The following is a 25272-nucleotide window of genomic DNA, read 5'->3' as shown; positions in this document are numbered from 1 at the left end:
AGCCAGGCCACAGGCTTCCTCCCTAATAATTCCCCAAGATGTGGAAAAGTTGGTGGAAATTCCTATTTTATGGATTGAAGCAGGAATACAGAAAGAGGAAGAGAAGGGTTCAGGGTTCTCTCTTCCTTCAACCTGCCATCTACTCATTACAGTAGTACCCCCTTATCCATGGGGCATATGTTCTGAGATCCCTGGTGGAGATTCCTGAAGCTGCAGATAGTACCAAGCTGCGGTATATCCTATGTTTTTCCTATCCATACATATCTATGATAAAGTTTTACTTATAAATTAGGCATAGTAAGAGATTAACTTTGTTATCTTTATTATTAATAACTAATAAAATAGAAAAATTATAACAATATACTGTGATAAAAGTTATATGAATATGGTCTCTCTCAAAATATCTTATTGTACTCTACTTACCTATTTTCAGATGCGGTTGATCACAGGTAATTTGAATAGTAGAAAGTGAAACTACAGATAAGGAGTACTGCTGAATTGCTTTACAGCCATGTTCGTTCACCCATTTTAGTTAATTGAGACACTGTCTTCCATGTTACTCGGGATTTATACCATATCTGTTGTCTTCCTGTGGATTCTATTTCCCGAATGCTTCGTGAATTACAGCCCTCCTCCTCCAGGCCACTGCTCGAAGAGCTCAGACTCTCATTTCTTTGCCTGGACTATTTCAGAGGCTTCCTAGTTTGTTTGCTTTTTGTTTTTCTTGGTCTTCGTTTGAATCCCTAGGCCTCCTCCTCCATTCACCCTTCACATTGTTGGAATGATCTAAGCAAACCTTGATCATATATAGTTTCCATACCCAGAAATCTCTGGATCCCAGTTTTGGAGAATAAGTGACCACTAAAGGATTTGGCATGGCTCCTAAGGTACTCTGTGACTTCCCCTAATGTATCTTTTAACCTTACTGCAATCTGCTTTCTTTCAAACACTCGTTTTCTCAGCCAGCATTTATCAAGTATTTGCTATGTGCCAAGGAGGGTGCCAAGTGCTGGGAAGAGAGATGCATAAGTTACAGTCACTGCCCTGTGATTTGAGATCCTCATGACATTACTGACACCACTTTATCACTTGGAATGTTCCTCTCTGTTGGCTAAAATGTTATCTTTACATTTCAACTCAAGTGTCATCTCTTCTATGAAGCCTTTTCTGTTCCACTAAAGAAATAATCTCTGCTCTCTCTATTTTACTGGATTTTTAAAAGCATATTCTTCCTGCATAATGATATCTTGTGTACATGTTTTATCTCCCTTACCTGGCTGTAATCTTCCTGAGGGCCAAGGATATATCTTTTTTCAGCCTTGAGTTCCCCACGCAGCCTGTGCAGTCCTAGCGCATTTGGGGCACGATAATTGCATCTCCTCTGAAGCAGAAAACGAAACAAACCCAGAGAAAAATGTTTTAACACACAAATAAATTAAACATGATCCTAGGTATTACTAAATATAGCTGTACAGAGATGAATATGTCATAATTAATAACACATTTGTGAGACATCTACTATCCCTTTTGAAACAAAATGGTATTTAACATATTTAAATAATGTTTCTTCATCTCTTCCTTTTCATTCCTACTGCAACCAACTTAGGTTTTTAATCTTTCTCTCTCTCTCTCTTTTTTTTTTTTTTTTTTTTTTTGGAGACAGGGTTTTTGCTCTGTCGCCCAAGCTGGAGTGTAGTCATGTGATTTTAGCTTACGGCAGTCTTGAGCTACTGGGCTCAAGTGATCCTACCACTTCAGCCTCCTGAGTAGCTGGGATTATAGGCATGAGCCACCACGCCTAGCTCTAATCATTTTACTTTTAAGAACCAGAGGGTGGGCGCAGTGGCTCACATCTGTAATCTCAGCACTTTGGGAGGCTGAGGTGGGTGGATTGCTTGCATCTAGGAGTTTGAGACCAGCCTGGGCAACATGGCAAAACCCTGCCTTTACAAAAAATACAAAACTTAGCCAGGCATGGTGGTACCCGCCTGTAGTCCCACCGACTCAGGAGGCTGAGGTGGGAGGATTGCTTGAGCACGGGAGATCAAGGCTGCAGTGAGCCTTGATCATGCCACTGCGCTCCAGCTTGGGTGACAGAGCCAGACCCTGTCTCAAAAAAAAAAAAAAAAGAACCAGGAAGTTTTGTTGGCTTCTCTAAAGCCTGTTGCCAACTTTTCCAATCCATCTATCACAACTCCAATAATTATTTCTGCTAACGCTGCTGTGCATCTCACTCTCATGCTTAGGGGCCTTTGATGGTTCCTCACTGCCTGTTGCATCAGGTCCCAACTCCTTAGCCTAACCTTCATGGCTGTCCCCAAAGGCCATTTCCCCAGGCTATTGCCCTGGTTCTCACTAGCTTCAAGACCGGGCCAGCCGGGAACCTTCCCTCCATTCAGGTGCCATATCTTCCCTAGATGACAAAGGCTTGCCTAAAGGCCACTCACTTTCACAACATTGTTAATGACCATTTCAGCTGGGAATAGGTTCTTCTCTCACCTTTAGCAGTTGTTCCCAAACCTGGTTGCATATTCACAGCATTTAAAATACAAATCACTGGGCCCCCCCCCTCTGGAAATTCTGAAGTAGAATTTGGGAATTCACATTTTTATTAATATCTACGAAGGGATTCTGATGTGCAACAGTTTTGGGAGCCAGTGACTCTTGGGACCCTACAAGCTGAAGGTCTTGTCCTGCTGTGCGTTGTGGGTATTTACGTATCTTTTTGATCTCTCCTTCTGGATTGTACTCTTCCTAAAAGCAGGATTGCATCTGGATCACCTGGCAGGATATCTGGCTCACATTAATAGGATAAATTACTCAACAAGTATTTATTCAATGAATGAATGAATACATGCATGAGAGACTCCTTTGAAGAGGTGAGACTTGAAGGGTAGCAGGAACTTGTAATGTAGCCAGGAGTTGAGAGGAGGAAATTCAAGCAGAAAGAAGAGTGTCTAGTATCAATATTTTGTGCAAGATGCAGGTGATAATCAGACCCCTGGGGACTCACTTTGAAATCTCTTTGCTTCCAGGGTTTAAAATATTCCTCATCGATTAAATTATTTCCAGTTTGGGAAGATGCTCATCATTTAAAACATTCTCAATATCTGCCTTATTATTTGGTTGTTTCATTCTGGCTCTCTGATGATCAACTGGGTGTTTTTAAAATAGAATGTTTCAGCTCCTCCAGGATCTAGTCCCTGAGGTTGCTCTGGCAACCACCTTGAAAACTCCAGAGAGCATTATCCTAAGTTGCCAAACTTCTCAGATTTTCTGGCTGCCACACCATTTTTCAGTAGTGCCCTGACAAAAAGTTTAACATTAAATAATCTCTATTAATTAGCTCAATCTCCTAAAATCCTTTCAAAAAATCCAAGCATGCTTAACATCCTTGTTGTTGAATGTTCCTTTCTTGACTGTACTGTTATTGAGCTCTGGGTCTTCAGCAGCTGGTCAACCAGGTATCAAACACACACTGCCCAGGAGACCTGCTGCAGTCCAATAGTTTATTGAAATCATAATCAATGCACCTGTAGCTTCCCGAAAGTGTCTTTGGTTTTATTGAAAAGCCAACCAGAGAAAAAACATTTATCTGCTGAGACGTGTATGTGATTTTGATTATCATGGTGAAGTCTTTGCACAGTTCCAGGTATCATTATTGACACCTCAGCTCTCACCTTGCTTTGATTATTCAGTGTGCACATGTGTGCAGATTCAGGGGTTTATTTCTGTAAGTCCACATGTGCTGTTGGTACCAGAGGTCAGGGCTTCAGTCCTGTTTGAGTCACTAAAAGGCAATATGACTTCAGGAAAGTTACTCTGAGTTCTCTGAGCTTCACTTTCCTATCTGTAAAGTAGGGATTATAAAAGCACCTACTTCATAGGTTGTTACAAGGAATACATGTGATAATGTAATAAAACACCATGGTGGTTGGGGCTGAATAAACATTAGCCACTATTATTATCAAGCAGCTTATATATATATAACCCAGTTTATTGGAAGAAAAGAGAAAAGCATAAGCTCTTTTCTACCAAGATGAAATCTGTTTATTTTAGTATTAATACTTTAGCCTCACTGAGTTTTGCTCCTCTGGTTTCAATGCAACTTTTTTAAAATTAAAATTAAAATTTCTATTTTTTGAGACAAGGTCTCATTCTGCCACCTAGGCTGGAACGCAGTGGCATAATCACAGCTCACTGCAGCCTCAACCTTTCGGGCACAAGTGATCCTCCCACCTCAGCCTCTCGAGTAGCTGGGACTACAGGCATGCACTACCACACCCAGCTAATTTTTGTATTTTTTGTAGAGATGGGATTTCACTATGTTGTCCAGGCTGGTTTTGAACTCCTGGGCTCAAGTGATCCACCCCACTCAGCTTCCCAAAGTGCTGGGATTACACGTGTGAGCCACCGTGCCGGGCCTCAGTGCAACTTTTAATTGATGTATAACATAGAGCATTAATGTTGGCTATCTTTTAAGCAGCCTCTACAAGGCCTGTGCTTCCTGAAATTAAAGCAGCCTTTAGTTGGAAGGTCCCAGACAAGATGACACGGTTAGCTCCTATTTTTCCGAGTTTTGTATCACAACAATGTCACAAAAACATATGCCTATGTAAGACCCCACCCCCACCGTTCCTTAAACTCACTGAGAATCAGCTTGTTGGGACGAACTTCTCAGGTGCCGCCAAGGGAAAATATGAAAGATAACGTGGAGTTGCCAGTGGTGGGAGCAGAGACGAGATGTGTGCTGGCTGCTTCCTTTGCTCTCTTCAAGGGAGCAAATATGCACATGGAGCCTCGCTTGTCATGGAGTGTGGGGAGCAGCTTCCTTTACACTTCCCACTGTGTACAGAGGACATGTCCCGGTGTGTGCCTTGCACACATTCCCTGTGCCATGGTTTGAGGTGATATAAATTCTGCCAGGCCCAGGGCTCTGGTACTGTTAGGCCCCAAATAATGTCGTTGAGTGTGGATGGATGGAATGAGCTGCCCATGATTGAAATTCCAGGGAGAAGTGATTAATCAGACCTCAGAGTCACTCCATTCATCCACCAGTTGATTAAGTTATTATTGAACACCTACCCTAGGACTCATGACAGCCACATCCCAGAGAGCTGTTGGGGCTCCAGGAGAAGCACGGACTGTCCCCAGCTTATAAATGGTTGTTTGCATTCTAGAAATTTACCTGTAGGTTGATCATTTCAAATGAAAACCTAATGTTCAGTCTTCAGACTAATCCAGATTTCACCTTACGTAGTAAGGAACAGGATCAATATTTCTGCAGCTGTCCTCTCTCCACATAAAATTGTGCTCATCTAATATGCCTTACTGAAAACAACCAACCAACAAAAAACCCCTTGTTCACACGGGTCTCCCTAGTTCCTGCCCTCTTCCTGCCTGCTTTCCACAGCCACACTTTCCTAAATGGTGTGTGAAGTGGCAGTGACTCAGCGTCACCAAATCCAGGGGGCATTTTTCATTCTGCATGATATTCATCTTCCTTAGCAGTGTCTGGCAGCTATGTCTCCATCTTTAAACGTTCAGTCCCCTGGCTTTCCTGACCCCACACCCTCTGGTTTTCCCCTGTCCTGTGTCTTTGCTGGTCTTCAGCCTCCTTTTTCTGTGCTGCTTTCGCTACTCATTCCTTGAAGGTTGGTGACCCCAAGGACTGTGTCCTCCGTCTTGTCTCACTCTCCACTCTCCCACCAGCCCAGGGTTTCATTTACCATTGATGTTTCCAGAACCTTCAAATTCCTTTTCTGAGAACTAGTCCTCAACATCCAACTGCCTTGGATGTCCTGCGGGGACTTTGTCTTAGTCTGCTTTGTGTTACTATCAAGGAATACCTGAAGTTGGATAATTTATAAAGAAAAAAGATTTATTTGGCTCATGGTTCATCTGGCCGAAAGGTTGGGCACCTGGTGAAAGCCTCAGGCTGCTTCCATTTGTGGCAGAAGGCAAATGGAAGCAGGCGTGCACAGAGATCACACGGCGGGAGAGGAAATGAGAGGGGTGGGGAGGTGCCAGGCCTTTAATACACTCCATGGAAAAAGAGGGAATTCACTCATTACTGCAAGGAGAGCATCAAGCCATTCATAAGGGATCCACTCCCATGACCCAAATGCCTCCCATTAGGCCCCACTTCCCAGTACCACCACATTGAGGATCAAATTTCAACATGAGATTTGGAGAGGTCAAACCTAACTACAGCACACTTCACACAGTGGCCCATGCGGAGTTCTTTTCTTTCACCCCTAAAAATATTTCTCCTCCCAATGCTGCTGCTCATTCCAGTAAATCATTCACACTGATGTTCAAGATTTCTCAGAGTAATGCTCATACTCACCCTCTCATCCAATCAATTACTAAGTTCTATAGATGGTACCTCCTAAGTATTTTTCAAATCCATCAATATGACTCCATCATATTCTGCCCCTAACTACCTGTCCTGACCCATCACCATCTCTTGCCTGGAACACTACAAAGAAAGGTAGGGCCAAAGGATTACTCTTATACTTCAGCTTTGATTATTATTCTTCAGGGCAGTCTTCCTAGAATCCCAGACCCCAAACTCTGACCATATGTTTCTTCATGCATAGTATCAACGTTCTCCTTCATAAAAACCTGTGTTTTCTACACTAGCCTATAAGCCTATAACTACACTGGCAAGGATGGTGTCTTACTTCTGTATACCCCACCACCACTACCACATAGGACCCAGTATATAATAAATGCTGAATGACTGAGTGAATAAACACATGTCTTACATTTTGCTTGGGAATCACAGAAATTATCTGTCACTTGCTATGTCACTTGCTCCAAGAATGGGGCTTTTGGGGGCTGGGGGAGATGCATAGAGGACAAGATTCTTGGGATTAGCAGCAGGAATGGAAATTTGGGGAAGGAATGGGGTACAGTTTGGGAACCCTGGGGGTTTGGAAAGCAGGCTGATAACTTAGGGAATTTTGAGGCACCCTGGCGGGAACTGGGACGCACTGTGATGGAGAAGAGGGAACTGTGGGGTGAGGAGGAAAGTTCCCAAGTAGAGTCTGCCTTCCCCTCCTCTCTTGCCCTTCTCTGCTATTGCTCTGGTCACCTAGGGAGTGGGTGTAATGAGAAATGGAAATAATAAAGGATGAGAAGTGCTGTCTTATGGCAGTGATGCCGTAAAGCTCCTCATCCGGCCCCTTCAGAGCACCCACTTCTGCCACTGGAGAGAGGGGAGCCCTGCTAGGGTTCTGGAGTGGGGACATCAGGAGCTGCAGAGGGTTCTTTGCAATACCTGGGGACAGGTGACCTTTCCTTCCCTTCTCATCACACTGGCCAGCCTTTTCCTGCAGCTTTTCCTTCACCCCTTGCACCGCAACAGTGGCGAGCAGTAGGAGGAATTTGGTGTGTGTGTCACCAGTGAGGCATTTGGTGTGTGTGTCTGTGTGTGTGTGTGCACACGCGTGCTTGGGCTGCTGCAACGAAAAGACCATAGATTGGTGGCCTAACAGAAATTTATTCTGACAGTTCTGAAGGTTAAAACCTCAAGATCACAGTGCCAGCATGACCGGGTTCTGGTGAGGGCCCTCTTCCTGATCTGCAGATGGCCACCTTCTCACTGTATCCTCACGTGGCAGAGAAGAGAAGCTTGCTCCTTAGTGTCTTTCCTTATGAGGGCACTAATCCCATTCATGAGGGCTCCACTCTGATGACCTAATTACCTCCCAAAGATGCCACCTCCTAATGCCATCACAATGGGGATAGGACTTCAATATATGAATTTAGGGGAGGGCACAAACATTCAGTCCATAGCAGCATGTATCCCAGCAAGGGCCAGTGTTGGCCGATCTGTCTCCCTCCTCTTTTGACCCTACTATGCTTATCCTTCTATTTTGCTTCTCCCTATATTCAGCCTTGGATTATATAGTCACTTAGGTTTTCAGTTTATCTCTCCCGATCTATTGTAAGGTCGTTGCTGGGCCTCCTGCCATATTTAATCCCAGGCATTGGGTGCTCAAAGCTTGGAGAGTTGAGCTGAGTTTGAATTTGCATGGATTCTTCTTTGTCCACACCCTTTGTGATCAACTGTACTCACCTGTAAGGGACCAGCCAGAGCTAGAGCTTCAGTCTGTGGATGTACAACAGAGAGATACACTGGGGCCAGACCTACTGAACCTGGGGCCTGCTAAATTAGTGTCGAGTCAACACCATTTCTTAGTTACTGGGATGGCTGTTATGGTTTTTCATATTCAGAAATCAGCTCAATGATGGTGATAGCTATGCTTGTGTGGGGAATGACCAAAGGACCAGTTTGTTTCCTCACTCAACACAACAAAATTGCACCACGTGCCAGCCACCGTTCTAGGAATTGGGGGTAAAGTCATGAAAAAGACAAGCTGCCCTATGGAACATTCAAGTGTGGGAAATAGACAATAAGCAAGTAAACAAATGCACAATGGGTACATTTTCAGATAATGATGCTAAGAGCCATGGAAAAGTTAAGGTAAATAAGGAGAGAGACGATACTGGATCGGCAGGGAGGGCTCAGCTGAGGAGGTGACCTTGAGTAGATTCTTGAGTGATGAAGGCACTGCCATGCGAATATCTAAGGAGGAGCTCCCCAGTCAGGGGCTACAGCACGTGCTAAGCCTCTGAGGTGGGAACAGACATGCTGGGTTTGAGTAACAACAAAGGGTCAAGTGTGGCTGGAGTGGAGTGAGCAGGGGAGCGAGTGGCAGGTTGTAGGGCCCAGGGGCACAGAGGCCAGATCATGTGGGGCCTTAGAGACCATCGTAAGGAGTTTGGGTTTCGTTCTAGGAGGAGTCGGAAGACATTGGAGGGTTAAGCCAAAAAGTGACATGATCTAATTTATGTTTCAAAAAGATCACTTTGCCTACTGGTGAAAAATAGCTTGGGGTGGAGCGAAAGTGAGGGGACCAGTTAGGAGGAGATGGGTGGCTCTGGTGGAAGGAGGCAGGGACGGGGGATGAGAGGAGGAGGAAGAGGTGACACTTCAGGAGAAAGGGGCAGTTCCTTCCTTCTATGTGAAGCCTGTTCTTTGATGTGGGAGCAGAGGGTTTTCCTGGGACTCGTGGCAGTTTGTCATAGTGATTCTCAGGACTCACAGATGGCCCCAGGTGTTTCCACCGTTCTGCAGCGGGATCCCTCTCCATGTGTGCCTGCCAGGTCGCATGTCTGCCTCTGGTTTCCCCACTACCTGTAGCTTATAGGCTGTGGCTTTTGACCCCTTTGCCTACTCACCAGTGTGTGAGTGCTGGCTGCAGCATGGTCCAGTGTTGAGCTGTCGGTCTCTCCCATCAGCCTGGGGGTGCCTGGAACATTGTCACCAGGCTTACTGAACTCATCCTGGCACCTCCAGTGCCTGCCGCAGTGTTTGACACCTCATAGTAGGCTCTCGATGTGTATCTGTTAAGTGAATAAATGGGGAGTTTGCTGAGCACCTACTATGTGCCGGCCCCTGTGCTGATGGAACAATTTTATGGAGAGAGACCCACAAAGATACACACAGACAAACCAATGGCACAGATGCCTACACCTGCACAGCACTGACTCGAGAAGTGAGAAAAATCCTTCTTCAAGAGCATGGGGAGCTTTTATTACTTAGGAGTGGTAATTGCTGACACACAAAATGGTCAGACTCCCCAGAACACATGGGGTTTCTGGGGATAAAAATTATTGGAGGAGGAGGATTTTTAAAATTTGCAAGCACTAGAGAGTGAAAAGGAAGATCTATTGGTTTAATTTTCAAGGGAGTTTAATTGCTGCTTTTTAAAACTATATGGAGTATTTGAACTGAGAAGGACTGTAGAGATGGTACAGGTCAAATGCCTCCTCTTACAGGTAATAGTTATTATTTATAAAGTGTTACTCTGTGCCAGAAACTATTTTAAGAGCTTCACAGGTATTAACTCATTTAATACTCATAATAGTCCTATGAATTAGATACTATTATCATTTTCATTTTGTAGATGAACAAACTGAGCCTATTGAGGTTAAATGGTTTACCGAAGTTTCTGTAGTTTCTTAACAGTCCAGGCTACAGCCCAAGTTTCTTGCTCCTTAATCTACTACTATTTTCACTAAGACACTGGCACTCAATCCCGTGCTGGAAGCAAGTTACAATATTATTTTGTCTTTTCTTCAAAATATTAATTTGCTAAATCAGACTTGTGGTAAAGCTTGGCACAGTCCAGCTAATAGGAATTGTTGCCAGACTTTGGACAAACACATATGCATGTGCTCGAATTCAGACAACCCCCTCTGCCTGGGCCACGGGGAGGGAGGGCTGTGTCCATTCATCTTGTTCTTGCAGTTAGGGCTCTGGGTCAGGACGTCCAGCAAATTGCCCATTCCCCTGTACGTGCACTCAATAAATATTAATTGATGATGATGATGATGACAGCTTGTGTTTCTTTTGCGAATGCCAGTACTTCCCATTCTCATTCAGTTCACCCTCTTTTGTTTGTTAGGGCAAAATTTTTCCAACCTGCTGAGTGTAACAGGTAATTAACACCACTTAATAAGTGTTAAGTAGGATAATCATCTTTTTTTTTTTTTTTTCCTGGAAAAGGTTCTTTAGAAGTTAATGGTGCTGCTGAAGACTCAGGCTTACACCAGGTTCACTCTGTTAAGGAGCATAGCGGTGCATGAGGTCAACTGCCTCCTCTGGAAACACCAGGTTCTTGTTACATAAGAGACCTGGCAGCAGAGCCTCACCTGGGAAGCGCAGCTGTAGCGGGCAGTGGAAGTGGGGAGGTGTGGCCCTGGGGACTTGGAACCCTCTTCTCTAAGCAGAGTTGGGCTTCCTTCCCTTCCCTCTGGGCTGGGTGGGCACCGTGGGTGGGACAGATTGGAGAGGAGGGCGGAGCTCTCAGCTGTGCTAAATTCCCAGCAAGCTCTAGGCAGGTGGGGCTGATGTCGAGGCTCATTATCATCTGCCCCGTGCTGAGTAACTAACGGCAGAAGATGACCTGTTTCTGCCCTAGTTCCCCTTCCTGTCACCATGCTCTTCCTTGTCAGGTAAAATCACTGTGACTATTCCCTGGAAGTCTCCCAGGTTTAAAAAGAGACTGGCAGAAAGGATTTCCTGTCGCCTTGTCGTTTCCCTGGAAGATGTGTAAGGGATAGCTCACGTGATGGAATGGAGATTTTCTTCCCAAGACATAAAGCAAAAAGTGTCTCAAGCCCCTGAATGAAAGGATGGCTCTGAGTGTTCCTTGGGAGCAACTTTGGCCACACATTCTGCTTTCCATAGTATAACTCATCCTTTAAATCTCCACTTGAGAGGCCATCACCTCCAAGGGGCCCTTCTTCATTTCCTCACTCAGTACAACGGTTTCTTCTCTCCTTTCCTCCTGCATCAAGTGCTCCTGTGCTGCCTCGGTTTGTCCTCTGGCTTCCGTGTTTGTTGTTCATAGAGCCCGTGGTACACCTGGTCATTTACATTGAGTCTCCCCAGCTGGATGGCTTTGCATTCACCACCTAGTAAGTGCTTCCAATAAATATTTGCTGAATGAGTGTGAAAATGGGGCTCTCCAGCACCGGAACAAGGCTTGTTGAACCCTTGACTCCACTGCCCTCCTCATTCTGAGAGGAGAGGTGAGTGCCTCTCCTCTCAAACCATCTGAGTCTTTGCCTGATCACTCCCTATAGTCTGGGCATGATTTCTCCTCCCTTCATCTCTGGCTCAAAGTAAAGAAGAAAAGGAGTGGGAAGCTACAAGTGTTAAGAAGCTCTGAATTGCCAGCAAGTTGTAGGAGAATTTTGTCCCTTAAAATATGTGGTATTATTTGAGAGAGCACTTTTATTCTCATCTCCCTGAGTGAAATCTTAGGTAGTTCAGTAATTTAACAAGTGTGTGAAGAAACTGGCAGAGGCTTTTGAAATTCAAGTGTGTCTTGATGCTGTATGAAAACAATTATAAAAGGAAGGCTGGGAGGAGTGGGCAGAGCAAGGCTGGAATCCAAAGGTTTGGTCCTAAAAGGAAGCTGTCCCCTTACAGATCTATAAAGTGTCCATTGAGACACCAGGAGGGCCAGAGACAGGTGGAAGGAGCTTGTGAGGCTGAATGAAGGGGTGGCCTGTGGAGGGTGGAAAGAATCTGGCCAGAACTGGAGGGGGGATTCTGGAGGTGGGAGGATGCTGGAGAGCTCACCTCCATCCCAGGAGTATGCCGAAGCCAACCCTCCAAGACTAGAGACCACCAGCTGCAGGGCTGCAGGACCCCGGGGAGCCTCAGGGGTGCCCTCCCACGGGGTGTTGTGTGCGAGAGCCAGGAGCCAGAGACAGCTGCTTTTGACTGCAAATGCCGGTTGCCCAGACTTGAGCCCCTGAAGCAGTAGTTAGTGAGCAGGGCTGTGTGTGCACAGGACCCTCATGATGTGGGAGAAGACCCACAGCCTCTGGGAGGGTTGGGTGGGAGGAGGCCTCACACCAGGGGTTTTAAAAAAGAAACATCTGTCTCGTGTGCTCTTCAGATGGGATTGGGCATATTCCAGGTGTTATGGCCCGGCGACCCTTGTACGCTCTTCATACCTTAGGTCTATGAATCTCAGCTCAAGTGTTTAACAAAATCACCTGGAATGCTCTGAAAAATGCAGATTCTTGAGCCAGAGAATCTGAAGAGTCTAGAGTAGAACCTGGAAATCTGCATTTGTAACAAGTGCCCTAGGCAATTTGGATGCAGGTGGCTGGGGGACTCTATTTTGGGAATCAGTGCTGAGCAGCCACTTCTCAAACTTTAATGTGCATGTAAGTCACCGGGGATTTTGTTACACTGCAGGCTTTGATTCAGTAGGTCTGGGATGGGGCCAAAATTCTGCATTTCTAACAAGCTCCCAGGAGAAACTGGATGCTGGCGCAGGGACCACACTTTGAGGAGCAGCTTACATGGGACCTTGTTAGAAAGGGGGACTCTTAGGCCCCACTCAGACCTACTGCATCTGAAACTTGGGGGGAGTGGGGTCAGCAATCTGGGTTTTAGCAAAAGCTCCAGGGGATTCTAAAGTTTGAGAACCACTGCTAAAAGATGGGGAAGCTTAAAGAAATGGGTGGGAGGCAGGGTGGGAGCGGCCAGGCTGTAGAGCAGGGCACTAGGCCCAGTCAGTCACCTCCTGCCATAGTTTCCTTCTCCTCCAGAAACACAGCTGAGACCCTTGAATTCCGATGGAAGAAGCCTTCTCCTTCATGGTGGTATGCATACATGCTTTTCCTCTTGGATCGAAGCAGGAGAATTTCCCCAGTTGACTGGCTGGGATCTGTAATGTATGCAGGATGGTTGGCCTGTATCCCCAGCACAGGGTACAGCTGGTGGTGAGGGCCCCAAGGGAAATGACAGTGGGGCTAGAGGTGCCTGAGCTGGTCAGTGTCAGTCAGGCTGGAAGCTGGTCCCCAACGAGCAGTGAGGACAAGACGGGTCAGGCAGCTCCCAGGGTGCTGGGCAGGGCAAGAGCGGAGCCCGGAGCAGTCCACGAAGGCAGTGTCTGGAGCATGTGCGGCTGGCTGCAGATGTGTCAGGCACAGCTAAGTCCCAACAGGGGCCTCTGGGCCATCACATCCTGGGTGGTCAGGAGCAGTGGGCAGCAGGGTTGCTGGTTTTGACCCCCCTTCTCTCTCTGTGCCTTTTCCTCTCTGTGCCTTTCCTCTCCATGCCCCCCTTCTCTCTCTGTGCCCTCTCTCTCTGTGCCTTTTCCTGTGCTGCCTTCTGTCAGTGCAGAGGTGGAGATGAGTCCAAGTGGGTGCCAAGAAGCAGCAGGAACATCCACAGTGTGGATTAAATGTGCTCAGGGAGGGTAAGTGAAGAAAACATAGGGAGAAACCAGAGGCGCCATTGGATGGAAAAGTGGGGGGCCTGGAGAGAAAGCCCCTCTGGGGCTGGAAGCAGCCCGTCTCTCCTCTGCCCTTCATGCTGTCACTGACCACTGGGCCTCCCCAGACCAGGAGGAAAATTCTTCTGTCTTCAGGTCCTGGGTCACTCAGGCAGGCAACCATCTCTTGCTTTCTCTAACTTATTTTCATTCATGTTCCTGGTGCAGGCCCATGAGGAAAATAATCTGCTACTGGTTTCCCTTGAATAGCGGCCCAGGCCCCAGTGGTCAGCCATGAGGGTCCAATTCTGGCCATGGAAGGCCAAGATCAAAGCAATACTTGGTCCAGGCATTTAGGAGAGCTGCTAACAGCAAAGGGTTCTGAGTCACATCCACAGTTCCTGGTGTACATAAAATCAGTAGGTGTCATATTAACTTTATGGTGACTTTTTAAATTATTCTAGGACCAGACATGGTGGTTCACGCCTATAATCCCCACAATTTGGAAGGCTGAGATAGGAGGATCACTTGAGCCCAGGAGTTGAAGACTAGCCTGGGAAACATAGACCCCATCTCTTAACAAAAAAATTAAAACAAATTTTAAATAAGATTATAATTCTAGACTAGGTGATTCTGTGTTAAGTTGCTTATGTAGCAGAGCCTTTGTCTTATGGCTTAAAACTATTTAATAAACTTTGCTGCAAATTCCAGGAGGTCAAAACATTTAAAATGCTAGCACCAACAAGTAGGGAACACTCAAGTCGACCCAACCCAAGTCCCAGCTGGCGGAGTGTTCCTACTGTATTGTGCCATTTGAGGTTGGGTGCTAGTCCCTGACACAGCAGGGCCTATGGGGCTGGGCAGCCCTCCTGGATGCCCAGGCTGGTGCAGGCTCTCCAAAGACGACCGTCATCCAGAGTGATTAAAGAGCATGTGGCCTCCTGAGAGCAAAGGGGCCCAGAATGTGGTTTCCTGACAGTGCTTGGAGATACTCATGTGCATGAATATTCATTTGGGAACAAATGGAGAATGATCTCCATGCTGGGAATATTGACTTTGTCCTGGGCATCCCAGAGGGATCCTCTATTTTAGGGCCAGTTTAGTATGGGCTGAGGAATCAAATAGAAGACATATTATCTTTTTCTCCACACTCATTGGCTCCTGGGGCAAACAAACCTTAGGGCAGACACGCAGAACTGGATTATTGCTGTTGAAAACAGGCAAAGACTGAGGTTTTTTATGATTTGAGAGGCAGGCTGTTGAAACAGCCCTTGGTTTCTCTTCCCACTTGAGGAAGCTGGAGCTTGGTTCAATCAGAGGGAGTCAGGAGACTGAATCGAAAAATCAGGAAACCAACTTTGGTTCTGGGTCATTTCATTGCCTTTCACGGTAAGAGCAACAAGTTATCCACCTGAGAATGGTCAGCATCTAGTGTATGATTATTAAAAATAATAATGACCGGCCAGGCATGGTGGCTCATGCCTGTAATCCCAGCACTTTGGGAGGCCGAAGCGGGTGGATCACAAGGTCAGGAGTTCAAGACCAGCCTGGTCAACATAGTGAACCCCCCCATCTCTAGTAAAAATACAAAAATTAGCCGGGCATGGTGGCACATGCCTGCAGTACCAGCTACTCAGGAGGCTGAGGCAGGAGAATCACTTGAACCTGGGAGGTGGAGATTGCAGTGAGCCGATATTGTGCTACTACACTACAGCTTGGGTGACAGAGCAAGACTGTATCTCAGAAAAAATAATAATGATAATAATGATTACGACACAATAGTGGTGTCTTCTTTTGCTGGAGGCTTCTTCACTTTTGAGAGCACTGTCATTCATAGTATATCCTGTGTCCCTGGCTGGTAGGTATGGCATTTTACAGATGGGGAAAATAAGACTCAGCATGGGTAGCTGCTTTTCTAAATAGCACACAGTTGAGTATTATGTAACTGTAGGAATTTATATAATGCTTTGAGACACTGGGCTAATATATTGAGACTTATGGGATTACAGCTGTAAAGCTTGTTGTCTGAGTTGACAGGGGCATTCAGAGATGGGTGGAGACTCAGAGTCTCACAGCTTCCACTCTCTTCAAGATAAACTCAGCGCCAGGAGCTTCCCTGTGGCTTCCATAGCTGTGACTTTTAATGTGTTTGGTCCTAGGCATGCTGACACCAGCCCCTCAGAAATCCTGTGCCCTTGGAATGCATGATGAGAGCCAGGAGCAGACAGATCTCCAACAACAGGGGTGCTTGCTGCCTCTCCATCTCCCTCATCTTCTCCCTTCCCCTGGTCTTTGGGAATCCCTTTTCTCCACCAGGAGCATTATTCCCTTGCTTCAACTCCAAGCATCCCCTTTCTACTTCTTTTCCTTTGGGGGTAAGAAGAATCTCTCCCACAACCCCTGATGCCCCTCTCCACCACAGTAGTGAAAATAGGACAGGACTTGGCACATGATTCCATTGTTTTCATAATCTATGGGGTACCAATCAGCTGCAGGTCATTGATGGGATAAAACAGCAAACGAATGGATACATGAATGAATGAGAGGATGCATAATTAGAAATAAAATATTTAGAATGCAGACAAGTACAATTCCTGGAAAAACAAGATTGTGGACGATGGCTTAGAGCCGAGCTGAGCATGGCATATACTGCTCTGTTGCATGGAGGGCACATGTGTATAGGGATGGAAACCTGCTAGAAGATTCCTGCACCAGCAGGGGCAGGATAAATAAAAAGGAAGGAACAAATGCAAGTGGCTGTGAAGGAGCAAGATTTGGAAACAGACTCATATGGAGACTGATGAGAAGAAGGAGTCAGAGATGGTATGGTTAGTAGAAGTTGGAAATTTAGGAGATAAAGTTTGCAGGTACTGGCAGGAATGTGAATTTCAGCACAAAGTGGTTGTGGGATATCCAGGTGGAAATGTTTGCCAGCAAATGAAAATTGACTATTAGCATCTGGGCAGGAAGTCAGGACAGGTAGAATAAAGTTAGCATTTACACAGTCCTTACCTGATATCATTAATGTCCTTTAATAGGGGCCCTTTGAGGTGGCCTTGTTAAGGAGCCACCCCAGACCAGTGACTTCCATCTCTCTATGCTTTTGCTTTCACTGTTCCACTTCTAGGATGCTGACCTCCAGTTCCCATACGTGATTAGGTTTTACTTGCCCTTTCCAACTTCCCTTTGATCACAAACCTTCCATGATCCCCCCCAGTTGGAATGAATTGCAGTCTTTCAGTAATCCCACAATACTTATATTGAGATTTAGTATTTATGACTCTAGAAAGCAGGGTAATAGTACATGGCAATTCAGTAAGGTGTGGCTTGCATAAAACAGTTTCTCCATTTGTTGAGTGAAGGAATGAGATTGGCACCATTCAACATCTTCTCTTATTAAAAAAAAAAGTGTTTTCCAAAGCTAAGGGATGACTCAGGGTCATGGGGCTGTGGTGAGTGCTTGCATCAGCATCTCTGTATTTTGCTTGGAAGCTTTAGGGGTGGTCTTTATATAACAGACACTCTCAGAGTTGGGAGGGAACGCCTGGTCTGACTGCCCACACAAATGAATGAACATTATGCCTGCCTGGTGGTTATTCAGCCCCTGCCCGAGCATGTCCAGTGACAGGGAGCTGTGTCCTTCTAGCCTCGATGGCTTGTTAAGGAAGGGCTGAGTGGATGGTTGGTGGAGGATAAAGAGTGAAGAACACAACTTTGCTTTCCCCATTGATTACTCAGTCTGGGGCTTGCTGACGGTATCATATGAGATAGGTTAAATCATGCTATGGCAAAAAAACAGCAACAACACTCAACTCTTGGCAGCTTAAAACAACACAGGTTTCTTTATTGCTCACACTCTAGTCCATCATGAGTTGCCTGGGGGCCTCTTTCCTTACTTGTGGCTTCAGGATGATGGAGTATCCACCATCCTAAATGCTTTTTGCTTTGTCAGAGGAAAAGGAAAAGAAAGTCTGGAGAATTTTGTGTCAGCCATTAAGTGGTCTGGCCTTCTCTCCACATCACTTCTGCCCACAGCGCATTGGCAACCCCAACCCCTGAGAGCTGGAAAATCAGACCTTACCACCTTCCAGAAGGCTGAGTGCTGGGTGTGAGGGGAGGCAGCTGTAATGGCTATGGTGCAGGCCTCATGCAAATGGCCTGGCTAATTTCCATTTGGTCTAGAAGGAAGAGGTTCCCTACCTCTTCCACATCATTGTGACAAGAAGCAGCTGGGGGAGTAGGCAAGGATCAGTATGTGTATCAAAAGGTCACTGTCACTCCTAAAAGTCTCTGGATTAATTGGAGGAGCCTCTTCTACTTGTAAGGATCCTGTTCAGTGTTCTAGGCAGTAAGAGGTCATCTAGAGAAGCTACCTGAAATGGCAGAATGAATTCTTCAGCTTTTTTCCCAACCTCCAAAAGGCTGGAGACCTCCACGACTAGCTGGCCTGCATTAAGCAGTTTTCCTCTACATGGAGACAGTGATAAATCCTCCCGGCTTGGAAGGCTGCAGCTTCCACAATAAATCAAGCCCCAAAGAGAGAAGAAGCAGTGGTGATTAAGAGTGGGACCTGAAATCCAAAGTGTAATCAGTCAGAGATTTGTCATTGGAATTGGAGATGGAGATGGAGAAATAATGGATGATTCAGGCCCACGGTGGCTGTCTCTAAACATGTTAATTGCCTCAGCTTAAGTGGCTGAAACTGATGATTAGAAAATGTAGAGATGTGCACAGCAGAATTCACAGCCACTGCCTCCCGGGGCTGGCGCACCCAGCTCTGAGAAAGTGGGCTTTCTCTTTGAATGGGAGGGGATAGGGTGATGCCTTGGCTGGGGGTAGATAGGGTTGGTTAGCACAGCTCTGAGGTCCTATAAGGAGATACAATAGGGACATGGCGTGCCCCCTCCTGCCGGGTGGTTGAGATTCACAGGGGCTGGTGATACCTGCTTCACCCACCAAGGGTCACCACCTCTGGAATGATGGCTCCTTTGCTCTGATCCCTCAGGTGACTGCCTGAGAAGTCTAAGGTGAGGGTTAATGCAATTCATCTACACTGGACTTTGAGAGTAAAGAAGGTGCCCCATAGTTACACAATGTCTTACACGTGTGCTGTGCATGTCTTTATTTTTAATGTGTGAGTATGTGTTTCTCCCTCTGTGTCTGCCATCTGGGGTAGTTAGCTCATCTAACTAAATTGAGAGACCAAAGTCATGGTCCATACCCAAATGGGATAGTTTGAGGGAGTTTGTTCTCCACCCAAAGAAATCTTAGTTTGTAACCACAGGCTGCATATCTAATGCCAGCCAGCCATGTTGTAAACATATGCACTTGGTCAGTTCAATGCACTTTACAATGTATTTGTTAAATCTCTCCTAACTGCCATGCATTGTACAAAGGCACTTTGCAAATGGAAATGAGAAAAGAATAGACGTTGGCTAAGATGGCCTGCAGAATGCTGGACAGAGGAGTCTATCTGTATTGGAAGGTGAGAAGAAGATGATGACTCCACAATGGATAGATTATGGAAAGCACCCCTGGGAGGGGGTCAGAAAACATGCTGTGGGGCCCAGAGGTACAGGGGAGGGTGGAGGAACAAGGGAGGGTGGGCAGAGCTCCTGATAGAAAGTGTCATTTGAGGCTGGGGATGGTGGCTTACACCTGTAATCCCAGCACTTTGGGAGGTTGAGGTGGGCAGATCACCTCCGATCAGGGGTTCAAGACCAATCAAGCCAACATGGTGAAATCCCCTTTCTACCGAAAAATATGAAAATTAGCTGGGTGTGGTAGCAGGCACCTGTAATCCCAGCTACTTGGGAGGCTGAGGCAGGAGAATTGCTTGAACCCAGGAGGCAGAGGTTAGAGTGAGCCGAGATCATGCCACTGCACTCCAGCCTGGGCGACAGAGTAAGACTATGTCTCAAAAAAAAAAGAAAGTAAGTGGCATTTGAGATGGGCCTTGAAGGATGTTTCAAAAGATTTTGATGGGAAGACCAAAGCATTCATGATAGCCTAAACAATACAAAGTATATTTGTATATTATATAAATAAATATATTTAGTAATATATATCTATATCTCCCTATATAACTGGGTAAAATGGTGCATTTATATCCGTAGCCTTCCCTACTGCTGGTTTAGGTGCCAAATTTCTTCCTTACAGTTACCCTTTAGCTTACAACTTTATTTCTGATAAAATGTAAGTACCCTTGGGAGCAGCTTTTCAATGATTTTAAGCTCCTTTTACCCATTTATACCTGTGTGGCTGGATTGGAGGTGGGAGAGCTTAGTCTTCCTGCTGGTCACACTTCCCACCACCAGGCCTTTCTTGGTCAGGATCAGTTTCTTCTCTCTTCCCCCAGAGGCTACACTGTCCCTCTTCATCATTGCTAATTATTGTTTTTCTTGTGTTACTCTTGCTCCATCCACCATCAGGCAAAATGCCACTGCCTTCTGAGGCTGGCCATTTTTTCCTGACCCTCCTATATTTGTGATAAATGTACATATTCACTTTAGGTTTGTGAGTTACTATAGGAGGATACACAGGGGCCAGAAAAACAAGAGCAGGGCAGTTATGGATTCATTAGAAACCCTTGCAGTATTTCTCCTAGTGATCCTGCGTTGGGTCAAATGACACATAGGCTGGACCAGCTCTTCCAGTCTTCCCAGTGGCCATCCATGGGTGACCCCTAGGAGCAAGCGTGGTATTCTGTTAATAGTAAGTAGTGCACTGAGGGCTTGTGTCATTTGGGTTTGGGTATGATAAAAAGAGGAGTGCCATAAAAAGAAGAACTTACCAGAAATGGATCTGTGTTGGGGCAGTGGCTCTATGTTGCTGCAGGGAGGGCCTTTGTGTCAACTGCCTGTGAGAGGTAGTGTCCAGGTAGAAGTCAGCTGCCATAGAAGCAGGAGTGGCATTTTCCTCCTCTAACTTAGGGCTGTGTCTGCTCCCTCTTCAGCTGGTGCTGCCAGAATACTCCATCCATAGCCTCTTCTGCATCATGTTCCTGTGTGCGCAAGAGTGGCTCACGCTGGGGCTGAATGTCCCCCTACTTTTCTATCACTTCTGGAGGTAAGTCAGACTGGGGCTGGTCTATCCTCTGTCTTTTCTGCCAGGGCAGCCTGCTCTCCAGTGATGATGTCACCCAGATAGGCAGCTTCTAGTGCCTTCCAATCATCTCTTCCTTTCTGGGTCTCTCTCTTTAAAGCCCATTCCCAAACTGCTCTTAGGCAGCAGGTCCAATAAGGGAAGGCTCTTTTTGTTGGTTCCATTAACCACAACCCCATCCCTTGTAGGTCAGTGTTAAAAGCATCTATAGTAGCATTCACAACAGCTAAAGAGTGGAACCAACCCAAATGCCCATCAACTGACAAATGGAGAAACAAAATATGGTCTATCCATACAATGGAATATTATTTGTCAATAAAAAGAAATGAAGTACTGATACATGCTACAACATGGAGCCCTAAAGAAAGTATCAGTGAAAAAAGCCAGACACAAAAGGTCACATCTTTCATGATTCTATTTATGTGAAATGTCCAGGATAGGCAAATCTATAGAGACAGAAAGTAAATTCATAGCTGCCAGGGGCTGGGAGGGAATGAGAATAGGGAATGACTGCTAATGGGTCAAAGGTTTTCTTTTTAGGGTGATTAAAATGTTCTGAAATTAGATAGTCATGATGGTTGCACAACTCTATGAATATACTAAAAACCACTGAATTGTACACTTGTACACTTTAAAAGGGTGACTTTTATGGTATGTAAATTATATCTTAATAAAAAAAAAAGCACCTACCAGATGGGCTGGATTTTCTGGGACAGTTATAATTTCATACATTCTATTCCCTGCTAAGACCATGCGTCAGATCATGTGATTTTTGGCTTTTTGTAAAATAGAGTCACCATATGGACACAGGAGGCAGAGGTGGAGGAATATCAAAATAGTAGAGAAGGTATTTGTGCAGACAAGTTGCCTGCCCTTGACCCTTTCCTGCCAGAGCATTGGACCCCAAAGTGTTTTATCATTGTTATTGTACCATAAAATCTGGCTTGAATTTAGCCACACCTAAGACATGCACTCATTCATTTAGAAAACATGTGGAATACATACTACATGTTAGGCATTGTGAGAGATTTCACGTTAAGTGTAAAGCAAAACCTTTACCCTTGAGGAACGTACATCCTAGTGGTGGAGGGAAATATATTCTTAACAGACATATGAGAAATACTAGTAGGAGCATAGAGAAAGAAGCACTTAAATTAGCTCAAGAGTGACATTGGAAAAGCACATTCTAGGGCAAAGGACCAGCATGTGCAAAGGCCCAGAGTTAAGAGAGCGCTTGGTGTGTTTGGGAAACAGTAGTTGTTCAGTGAGGTTGGATGTAGGGTTCTTGGAGGGAAATAAGAAGAGATAGGGTTGGCAGGCAGCTGAGAGTATGGTATGGAGGGCCTGAAATAATTTGATGGGGAAGGTGGAATTAATTTATTCTCTAGGTAATGGAAAATGATCAGAAGCTTTAGAAGAAGACAGTGGCATTACCTATCTGAGTTTTAGGAAGGTGGCCTGGGAAGCAGTGTGAAGGACGGGTTAGAGGGTGAAATACTGAGGATGAAATCCAATGAGGGTGTTATGGTGGGAACTCCAGGTGGAGAGGTGAGAGAGCCTTGACCCAGGCAGTGGGAGTCAGAATGTGAGACAACAAGAGAACCCGTGGAGGTGAACTAGATAGGCCTTGGCCCATAATTGGATGCAGGTGAGGGAGAGGAAGCCTCTAGGCTGGGTGGCCAGGAGGTCGATGGTGCCATTGACCAGGGCCAGCAGGGTAGAAGAAATCTCAGGTTTAGGGAGGAATGAAAAAGATTCAGTTACATCGAGAAGCCTCACTTTAAGTAAAGGCAATCTGCTCTCATCTGAATTAGAGAGAAGTCAAATAGAAGATCCAGGATTCACAACAACCAAGTGAGCTGGGTTTCATTTTCTGTGTTTGACACATGGGGACACAGAGACTCACAAAGGTTAAGTCAAATTAACCTGTGTTGCTCAGCTCGGACATGGCAGGGCTGAGGTTACACTCCACCTCTGTACGAATTCCAGTCCAAGTCCCTGCCGCCCGACACACTGCCCCAGGGGCTGGCTCTTCTCCCCAGGAAAGGAGTTCGTCCCAAGGTCCTTCAAGTAGGGGGCTGTCAAGGCAGGGCATCAGAAATGTGATTAATGGACAAAACATCGATCAGGGCACTGCTTCGTGGGGCTAGCGCTTGTCCAAAAGGGAGGAAAAGGAGAGGCAGCCAGTGTCCATAGACTTGGAAAGTTGATCTCTTTGGAGGAAAGGAGGGGCTGTAATCTTGCCAATAGGGATTTTGTCTTGCCTTTTTTTTGAGTCCCTGACAGGATCTAGTCTAGTTCCTGGCAATTAGTAAGTTCTCAGATCATGAAAGAAAAAAAAGAATGAGGAGGGGAGGAGTCCTTTAAAAATCAGAGCCCTTGTACACCCTTTATCCCCCCTTTCACTCGCCCTCCTTCCCAACAGGTCCAGACCAGTGACGTTTCACATACACAGAAATTCCCCTCCTGCTCTGGCTCTTAGTTTGCTTAAAGGAAATAGAACTGTCTGCTGTTGACTCAGTACCTGTTCTTCCCAGGTTATTTGCATACGTCGCCTCATGTAATGGTCACAACAGCCCTTTGCAATGGGCAATTCCATCCCCATTTCACAGATGAGAAAGTTGAGGCTCAGATGGGTTAATGACTGACCCAAGGAAAGTCAATGTGGTGACCGGTGACTGGCAGGGCCTTTGCTCTTTCCACGGAGCCACATGGCCACCCTGCCCTTCTGCCTCCACTTAATGAGGTCACCTGGGAATAAAACCACAGTGACAGCAAATAGCTTTTGAGATCGGCTCCCAGGAAGAGGAGAGGTGAGTGGCCTGGAGGGCTGTGAGCTGGCAGTTGTCATCGAATCTGGCTTGTGATTTCTCTTCAGCACAGTGTCAGTGACAGATAACGTCAGTGCAATTCTCTGAAGGGGAAGGAGGAGGGAGCTGAGATGCCGGATCTGCGAGTTGCTACACTGCAGGATGTTCTTCAAAGCCAGTGTGATGAATCTCCCGGTTGGAGCCCTCTCCCTGGGCCCTTTACCACCATTGAGAACCACTGTCTGTCCCAGAGCCCAGGGGGCCATTTATTTGCACTCCTGGGCTCTGGGTGGCTTTACCAGAATGACTGAAAAAGGAACTCACTGAGAGATTCCAGCTGCACTTTGTTCTTGGGCTCGGCAGGAGGCTGTGGCCAGGTCCCTGGGGGCAGTGTCCTGGGGGCAGCGACCACTTCCCAAGGGACTCAGGAGGCTCAGAGTCCTGCCCCAGGTCTCACCAAGCCTGACAGCTCCCCTCCTCAGGGGCTGTGGCCAGGTGAGCCTTGGGAACGTAGTATTTTGAAGTAGACACAGTTCACGTTAGCTGCTCCCCCCCGCTCCTCTTTCCCACCTACATTCTTTCACTCACCCAGCTGCCGTCCGGGGCCCACTCTCTCCCGACAGATGGCTGATGTTCTTTTCGAGTTCTAGGTCCCACTGTCAAGAATGAAAGCACCTGTAAACTGCTCTACACTCAAGTGAGAATAGGATGTCCTGAAGTACTCAGGATTTTCAATAACGGTCTGTGTAAAGTAGTTTGAGGGTAGAATGGAGGTATGGTGGCGTCCCAGCAGTGGTGGTATAGCCCCGTACCTCTGCCTACACCTGTCCTGAGAGGCGGCTCTTCCTCAGACTCCCAGGCAACGCCAGGTGACACATTTCCCCTTCTGTTGGAGCAGCTTTGTATATGGGTGAAATTGCCATGATGCCAGTGGATCGGAGTATTTGGGGATTTACTACCTGCTGGAAGATAGCGGCTGAGCCACTCTTCAGTGGTGCTTCAACTGTGATTTAGGCAGAAGGCAGGCAATTGCTTGGCAGGGATTGCGCGACAGAAGCCCTGCATCGGAAGGGCTTGCCCAGGTGACGCCAGAAGTAGCAGGACCTCAGAGACAATGATGTCCTCTCTCCCTGCAGGTATTTCCACTGTCCGGCAGATAGCTCAGAACTAGCCTACGACCCACCGGTGGTCATGAATGCTGACACTTTGAGTTACTGTCAGAAGGAGGCCTGGTGTAAGCTGGCCTTCTATCTCCTCTCCTTCTTCTACTACCTTTACTGGTGAGTATCTGCCCCTCCTGGTGGTTTTGACTCCTGCAGCAAAAGGAAGAGAATTTCAGGCTGGCCTCGGGGAAGCGGCCTTTGGGAGATGGTGTGCGAGGGTGGGAGTCATGGCCAGTCGGGTGTGGTCCCAGCTGTCTGACTCTGGCTCAGGAGCAAGGCCTTCTGTATAAACAAGTAAGGGGGCAGGAGATCCTGCAGGAGGCCTTGCCTGCGGATCGGCGCATCTTTAGGGCCATGCAGTGAAAACACCCTCTCAAC

The 25272-nt window shown here is 46.4% G+C and overlaps 1 protein-coding gene across 1 annotated transcript in view; it reads left to right on the top strand.

Annotated features, from left to right (window-relative positions):
* CNIH3 (cornichon family AMPA receptor auxiliary protein 3) overlaps positions 1-25272 on the top strand; it is a 131068-nt gene that overhangs the window by 93980 nt on the left and 11816 nt on the right. Inside the window, exons 4-5 of the mRNA XM_003275074.4 lie at positions 20773-20885; positions 24868-25011. Coding sequence (XP_003275122.3) covers positions 20773-20885; positions 24868-25011 — 257 coding nt within the window. The remainder of the gene's footprint in view (positions 1-20772; positions 20886-24867; positions 25012-25272) is intronic.

The sequence above is a fragment of the Nomascus leucogenys genome, chromosome 5 (genome assembly GCF_006542625.1).
Source record: "Nomascus leucogenys isolate Asia chromosome 5, Asia_NLE_v1, whole genome shotgun sequence".
Lineage (NCBI taxonomy): Eukaryota > Metazoa > Chordata > Mammalia > Primates > Hylobatidae > Nomascus > Nomascus leucogenys.
This window is presented reverse-complemented; position numbering and strand designations above follow the sequence as displayed.